Source organism: Ornithorhynchus anatinus, chromosome X5 (assembly GCF_004115215.2).
Source record: "Ornithorhynchus anatinus isolate Pmale09 chromosome X5, mOrnAna1.pri.v4, whole genome shotgun sequence".
Taxonomy (NCBI): domain Eukaryota; kingdom Metazoa; phylum Chordata; class Mammalia; order Monotremata; family Ornithorhynchidae; genus Ornithorhynchus; species Ornithorhynchus anatinus.
This window is the reverse complement of record NC_041753.1, coordinates 5,137,259-5,144,717: the sequence shown is the minus strand read 5'-3', so window position 1 is coordinate 5,144,717 and position 7,459 is coordinate 5,137,259. Positions and strand designations below refer to the sequence as shown.

The window sequence follows — 7,459 nt, the reverse complement described above, 5'->3', positions numbered from 1 at the left end:
GGTCCGGTCCCCGAGGCCCGACGTCCCCGGTTCTGAGATTGGGGCCGCCGACCCCCGCTGAAAGTGCATTTCTACAGAAGAGACGAGACAGCTCCTCCGCCCCCGGGGGGGCCGCCGGGATCTCGGCAGCCCCGGTGGGTGGGCTGGGGGGGGGGACGGGGACACGGGGTGCGTGCGGGGGTCCTCTCTGGGGCCGTCGGCAGGTGCGGGAGCATCCCGGGAGGGTGGTCCCGGCCGTCCGGAGGGACCCGTCCGCCTCCCGGCCGGGGTCCCCCTCCTCTGGCGAGCCGCCCCGGGGGTGGGGGGGCGGCGGCCGAGGGTCGCTAGGGACCCGGGGGACCCCCGGCGTCCTCGGACCTCTCCCGCCGAGGGCCGGCGGGGCCTGCGGGGGAGAGCGGGGAGGGGGTCAGCTGGACCCGCGCCCGCCGCCCACCCCTGACCTCCCACGCCTCTCCCACCCATCGCTGCCCCGTACCGAGCGCCCGCTCCGTGCAGAGCAGCGTACTGGGCGCCCGGGAGAGGGCCAGACAGCATCAGCACCTTCCCCGCCCCGGCTCCGCACCCCCGCCCCTCTTGCCGGGAAGCGGGGCTGGGCCGGAGGGAATCGGGGGGAGGCTCCCGGAGTGTCCGGAGTCGGACCGGGGCGGGGGGGGGGGGGGGGGGAGGGGGGGCTCCGCTCACCGTCCTCGGGGCTCGGCTGCGGCCGGCGGCCGGTCCCGGGCGGGGGGTCCGGGCCGGGGTCCCGGGCCGGGGGGCCGGGGGTCCGGTCCGCCCAACCGGCCGGCTCCGGGTCCGGGCCGCCCACGGGCGTGGTGCCCCCCGACGATTCGGCCCCCAGGGACCTCAGGAGCTCGTGGTGGGCCATCTCCAGCTCCTGGCGGGACCGATCGATGGACAGAATTTACCGGGCGCAGAACGCCGCGCTAAGCGCTCGGGGGAGTCCGCTATCACGGAGCCGCAACGGGCTCGGGATCTACAGGAGACCCCGGACTAAACTGCAGACGGGGGGAGGGCCAGAATACAAGGATACGGACAGAATGATAACAACAACGATGACGGTCTACGTTAATCATGACGCTGGCGTTGGTTAAGCGCTCGCTACGTGCAGGACACCGTTCGTTCTAAGCGCTGGGGGGGGATACGGGGTCGTCGGGCGGTCCCTCGTGAGGCTCGCGGTTAATCCCCATTTGACAGAGGAGGTGACCGAGGCCCAGACAGGTGAAGCGACTCGCCCACGGTCACCCGGCTGACACGTGGCCGGGCCGGCATCCGAACCCGTGACCTCTGACTCCCAAGCCCACGCTCTTTCCGCTGAGCCACGCTGCGCTTACCGTGCGTCGAGCACTGCTCTAAGCGCTGGGGTAGGTCCGACTGAATTCGTTTGGACGCCCCGGCCCCGGTGGGGCTCCCGCTCCAACCCCATTTCGCAGAAGAGCTCACCGAGGCTCGGAGAAGTGAAATGACTCACCCAAGGTCACCCAGCAGCGGCGGGGCCGGGACCAGAACCCGTCGCGGGGCAGGGATTGTCTCTGTCTGGTGCCAGACTGTGCTTTCCAAGCGCTCGGTACAGGGCTCTGCGCCCGGTGAGCGCTCAATAAATACCACGGAACGAACCAATAACAGAAACCGACCCCAGAGCTTGGACCGGTGATCGACACACAGCGAGCGCTTACCGAATAACGGTAAAAAGGATCGAGCCCGGAGAGGGGCAGCTCGGCCTGGTGAGAAGGGGGCCGGTCCCGGGAGCCGGGAGCCCCCGGTTCCCATCCCGGCCTGCCGTGTGACCTCGGGCAAGTCACGTCACCTCTCCGGGCCTGCTTCCTCCTCCGCAAAATGGGGGCGCGAGTCGTCCCTCTTAGACGGTGAGTCCCGCGGGGGTTGGACGGGCCGCTGCCCGGCCCAGCGTTTACCTCGGGACACGCTGCCGGTGCGAATCCCGTACCGACCGGCACGGCCGGGCGGCACCCACGATCCCATTTTTTTTTTTTTTAAGACGGTAAGGGTTAAGCGCCGACTCCGTGCCGGACACCGTACTGAGCGCTGGGGCGGTTTCAGGTCGGTCAGGTTGGACGCGGTGCCCGGCCCTCGCGGGGCTCACCGTCTTTTAACCCCCATTTTCCGGATGAGGGAACCGAGGCCCAGAGGAACCAAGCGACTCGCCCAAGGCGACAGAGCGGACGCGCGGCGGAGGCGGGATGGGAACCCGGGTCCTTCCGATTCCCGGCTCTACCCACCGGGCCGCGCCTGGTTCCTGGGGCGTCCCCCGCACCCAGACCCCGGCCCTCTCTCACCTTAAGCCGGTGGAGCTTGAGGGTGAGCTGTTGGATGGTGTGGAAGATGGGGTCGATGCCCCGCTGGACGGCGCCCGTGACCCGGCCGGCCGGGGGCCCCAGCTCCAGGTGCCAGCCGTCCGCTCGCCGGGGGGTCCCCACCTCGGGGGTCCCGGGCCCCAGGGCCCCCGCGTTCAGGTCGCGGCGTCCGGGCGGCACGCTGATGTAGAAACAGTTCCCTGGGTCCCGGCGGGTGGGCGTGGGGAGGGAGAGGGAGCGGAGGTCAGGGCGGGCCGGGGGCGCCCCCCTCCCCCGGGGCCCACCGGGAACGTGCTCTCCCAAGCGCTCGGCACAGCGCCCCGCACGCAGCCGGCGCTCAGCCGGCGCGCCCGGCTGAACCGAGCGAACGGAAGGACGGGGCCGGGGAACCTCCCCCCCGTGGCCGCCGCCCCGCTTCCGGGAGTGGCGAGACGACGGTTCAAGGGAGGTCTCTTTCGGTCCGTTCGCTTGTATTTATCGGGCGCTTCGCGAGCGCGGAGCGCCGCGCTAAGCGCTCGGGAGAGTCCGCCACAGTAAACGGGAGCGATCCCTGCCCGCGGCCAGCCGCCGGTGATGAGGGACCCGGGGGCCGGCGGCCCGTACGGAGCGGTGGCCGCCGGTGGGGTGGGGGGAGGGGCCCCGTCCGGCCTCCGGGACTCCCCGCTCCACCCGAGCCCCCCGGGCCCGGCTCCGCACTGTGCTACCCCCTCCGCCCCTACCGCGGAGGACGGGGGGGCCCAGGAGGCCCGGCCAGAGGGGACCCCGGGGGGAGGACCCCTCTAGGCGCGGGCGGCTCCCGGGGCCCGGCGTGCCTGACCTTCGACCCTCCCAGCCCCTCACAACCTAGCGGGGCTTTGACCCGTCACCCGGGCGGACCCTCCCCACCGTGAGGACGACAGGGCCACCTCCTCCAGGCCCCTGCCTCCACGCCCACTCCCGGGGCCCGGCGGGGAAGCCGGGGGGATCCGGCTCGCCCGCCTGGGCCCCCCGGCCGCGCCGGAGAGAGCGGCTTTTACCCGCGGCCTGCACCCCGCCTCCGGCTCCCCGCGGCTCGGCCTCCGACGGGACGCTCGCTGGACCCCGGTGGACGGCGCTACCGCCCGCCACCGCGGCTGCGCCGTGCGGGGCTGGGGTGGGGGGGGACGCCACCGGGAGGGAGACGGCGGGCAGGAAGGGGGGGGCGGAGGCGGGCGGGAGGGAGAGGGGCAGGGAGGCCGCAATCGGAGGCGGGAGGGGAACGAAGGCCGAGGGGAGGCCGGAGCGACGGGAAGGGCAAAGGCGGGGGAGACGCGGGGACGGGTTTTGGGGGGACGACGCGGGGTGCGGGGGGAAGGAGAGGCGTCGGGACGGGGAGTTCGGAGCGGGGAGGGAAGCGGTCGGGGGGGGAGAGAGAGAAAGGAGGTTAAGAAAGGAGAAGAGCATGAGAAAAGGATAAAACCAGCCCAAGACCCACCACCGGGAGGGGACCGGAAATTCACCGAGGGGGAGAGGAGGCCAGACTCTCGTCCGGAGGCCGGCTTTCTCCCGGCCGCGAGAGGGAGATGCCCTACCCCGGGGGGGGGGGGAGCCGGGGGGGTCGGCGGGGCCGCGCTAGGCCGCACGTCGAACGAGGGGGGGGGGTCTGTGTGCGTGTGTTCCTGTTTGTGCGTGTAGGGGGTGCCTCTTCACTCATCCCATCGTACTCACCGAGCGCTCACCGTGGGCAGAGCACTAGACCGACCGCTCAAAAAGCACAATTCTGTAGAAGAGCGTGTGCGTACGCGTGTGTGTCTGCCTGTCTCGGGGTGGGCGCGTGTCCCTTCTTGCGTGCACGCGGGCACTTCTGTCTCTGGATCTGTGTCTGGGTGTGTGCCCGCGCGCGTCTCCCTCTTTCTGTACGCGTGCACGTGCCTTCCTCTTTGTGTCGGCACACGCGCGCGTGCGCCTTCCCGTTTATGTACCTGTGGGCGCACGCGTCCTCCTGTTTTTGTGCGTTTGGGTGTGCGTGGGGGTGGCTCTGGAGACTCTAGGCCTGGGCGGGAGGGTGGGAGCGCGTCTGTGCCGGTGCGCGCGTGTGCCCGGATACCCGCGGCCGTCTCCCGCCCCGCGTGTCCGAGCGGGGGACCCGGGGCCGCGCCCGCCCCCGGCCTCACCTCTCCTGACCACCTTGTAGCCCCCCGGGCTGGGGTCGGGCGGGCCCGCCGCTCCGGCCGGCCCGTCTCCTCCGTCCAGCTCCCCGTCCAGTTCCGGCGACTCCCAGATGCCCGAGTTCCTGGTCCGCGGCGGGAGTTGCCCCAGGGAGGTCAGGGATCCCCGGCCCGGACCCCCGGCCCCCTTCTCCTCCTCCCCGCCCCTGCGGTCGGCCGGGCCGCCCCGCGGGGAGGCGGCGTGTCCTCGGCGGGGCGGCGTCGGGGGGTCCTCGGCTCCGTCGGACGTCGGCTCCGTCCCCGGCCCGGCCAGCAGGGTCAGCAGGATCAGGTGGCGCAGGCTCTCCACTGGCGGGGCGGGCGGAGACGGGGGCAGGAGGGCGGGGTGGGGGAGAGGGGCCGTGAGTCTCGCCCCCGCAGGGAACCCCCCACGCGCCCCCGTCTGCCCGCCGTGGGGAGAGGGGAGAACGCCGCACCGGCGGGGCAACGGTGGGAGACGGGCGGTCTGGGGAGGAGCAGGGGGAAGGGGGCGCGGGTGGGGGTCCGCGGAGGGTCCCCGGCTCTGCCCGCTGTGGACTCACCATCCTCCAGGGCCGAGTCGGCCAGTCCTTCGGGGAACAGAGGCTCCGGCGGAGGCAGGCGGAGGCCGCCGCCGCCGCCGCCCTCCAGGGCGACCGCGGCGGCCCCCGGGCCCGGCCGGGCTCCGGCCGCCGCTTCCTCTTCCTCCGCCGCCGCTCCCGCGGACCCCTCCCCCTCCGCCTCTGTCCCCACTTCCGTCTTCTCCAGGCCCTCTGTCCGCCAGGGCGCCCCGGGACCTGCGGGAGAGGGAGGGAAGGCGCGGGGGCCACAGGGGAGACGATTAGAATAACGGCATCCGTAGGCGCTTACTGTGTGCCGAGCCCTGGGGTAGAGACTAGGTGATCGGGCGGTCCCACCGGGGGCTCACGGTCTTCGTCCCCATTTTCCAGATGAGGTCACGGAGGCCCAGAGGAGCCAGGCGGCTTGCCCGAGGTCCCGGAGCGGAGCCGGGATTAGACCCACGTCCTCTGACCCCCACCCCCACCCCGGCCCGGGCTCTTGAGGGGTGGGGCGGGGGCGAGGGGACGAGGGGGTCGGTCCGGGCTCCCGCCGCCCGCCTCCGCCGTCCCGGGGATCGGGGGGGACCCACCTGGGGCGGCGTCCCCGGGGCCGACGCCGGGGGTCGGGTCCCCGTCCGGCCGTCCCGGGCTGCGGGAGGAAGGGAAGGCTGATTCGGGGGGCCCGAGGGAGGAGGGACCGGATGGCGCTCAACGAGGGGGTGGGGGAGGCGGGGGGCTCGGGACCAAAGCGGCCTCCGGCGAGGGTTGGGCCTGGCCGGGCCCGACGCCATTGGTTAAGCGCTTGCTGGGCGCCAAGCACCGTCCTCAGCGCTGGGGGAGATACAAGCCAATCGGGTGGTCCCACGCGGGGCTCCCGGTCTCCATCCCCCATTTTCCAGAGGAGGTCACTGAGGCCCGGAGAAGTGAAGTGACTCGGCCAGGGTCACCCGGCAGACCGGCGGCGGGGCCGGGATCGGGACCGACGACCTCCGACTCCCAAGCCCGGGCTCTCGCCGCCGAGCCGCGCTGCCTCCCCAGAGACCGGGCCGGGGCGGGGGGTGGACCGGGCCGGGCGCCTTTCACCTGTCGGGCAGCGGGCGCCGGGCGGCCGGCTCCCGCGGGCTCCCCGGCTTCGGGGGGTCGGCGGCGGCCGAGTGGGGGCCGGGGTTCCTCGTGGCCCTCTGCACCGTCGCCTCCAGCAGCTCCATCCACCTGGGGGCCGGGGGGGGGAGGGCCCCACGGGGCCGTGAGCCCGCGGGGGTCCCCGGGCCGCCCCCGGGAGGGAGGGGGTCCCGTTTAAGGCGGAGAGGCGGGGCGGGGGAAGAGACGCACGGGGAGAGAGAGCCGGGGGCGGGGCGGACGCGCGGAGCCGGGCGGGGGAGACACCGGAGGGGGATACGGCAGAGAAAGGGGGCGAGGCAGGGGATCGGGGAGGAGAGGGAGCGGGGCGAGGGACCGCCACGCCACCCGCCCCGGCCTCCTCACGTGTTCCTCTCGAGGGACGTCTGGGCCACCAGCTCGTAGATCTGCGGGGGCCCCAGCTCCGACGTGCAGATGATGAAGAAGGCTCGCTTGTCTGCAGGGAGGGCGGGCCGGGGTCAGGGGTCGGGGGCGGCCTCCGGCCCGCCCCCGGGGCGGCCGCGGGCCCGGGGGGGACGGGGTACCTGTGGCCACGGAGCGGACCAGCACGGCGTTGAGCTTGAGCACGGGGACGAAACTCTGCTTGCTGCTGTCGGACGAGCCCGGGGCCGACTTGCTGTGGACCTTGAGCAGCAGCTTCTCGTCCTGCTGGCGCTGCAGGAGCACCAGCAGATCTTCCAGCAACACCACGAGCACGTCTGCGGGCCGGCCGGCGGGGTCCGGGTCAGCCGTCGCCCCCACGCCCGCCTCCACCCGCCCCGTCCCGCCCCCCGGGCCCGGGGAGAGGCGGGAATCGCGACGACCGCACTTCCCGTCGAGCGTCCGCTACGTGACCGGTGCCGGCGTGATAATGACATCGATCGACGACGTAGACGGCATCCGTTAGGCGCGCGCTCCGGGCCCGGTGCCTCGCTAGGCGCCGGGGTGGGTACGAGCAAATCGGGCTCCCCGTCCCCCGTGGGGCTCACGGGCTCGATCCCCATTTTCCGGATGAGGGAGCTGAGGCCCGGAGAAGTGACGTGACCCGCCCGGGGTCACACGGCGGGATCGGCCGGACCCGCGACCTCCTGACCCCCCCCCGGGACACAGCTACCGGCCCCCCCGCCGCCCCTCCACCGGCCCCCTTCTCCCCGCCAACCGTCGCCGCGGCCCTCAGGCCGGTCCCGGGGGGCGGGCCGGGACGGCGACGCACCCACGGTCTTGTCCTTGCTGATCCTCCAGGCCAGCGGGCCCTCGTGGATCATCGTCCGGGACGTGAGGTCCAGGCTCTGCGGGGACCGGGCCGGGAAGGCCGGTGAGACCCGGC

The 7,459-nt window shown here is 73.6% G+C and overlaps 1 protein-coding gene across 1 annotated transcript in view; it reads right to left on the bottom strand.

The window, feature by feature from the left end:
• Positions 1–323: 323 nt before the first annotated feature.
• The window catches only part of ARHGEF11 (Rho guanine nucleotide exchange factor 11), a 45,665-nt gene continuing 38,529 nt past the window's right edge, over positions 324–7,459 (bottom strand). The window contains exons 32-42 of the mRNA XM_039910876.1: positions 7,346–7,421; positions 6,678–6,851; positions 6,499–6,589; positions 6,097–6,225; positions 5,604–5,662; positions 5,017–5,250; positions 4,442–4,783; positions 3,326–3,436; positions 2,292–2,509; positions 682–874; positions 324–382 (exon numbers count right to left, since the gene is read on the bottom strand). Of these exons, the coding sequence (XP_039766810.1) occupies positions 324–382; positions 682–874; positions 2,292–2,509; positions 3,326–3,436; positions 4,442–4,783; positions 5,017–5,250; positions 5,604–5,662; positions 6,097–6,225; positions 6,499–6,589; positions 6,678–6,851; positions 7,346–7,421 (1,686 nt within the window). The remainder of the gene's footprint in view (positions 383–681; positions 875–2,291; positions 2,510–3,325; positions 3,437–4,441; positions 4,784–5,016; positions 5,251–5,603; positions 5,663–6,096; positions 6,226–6,498; positions 6,590–6,677; positions 6,852–7,345; positions 7,422–7,459) is intronic.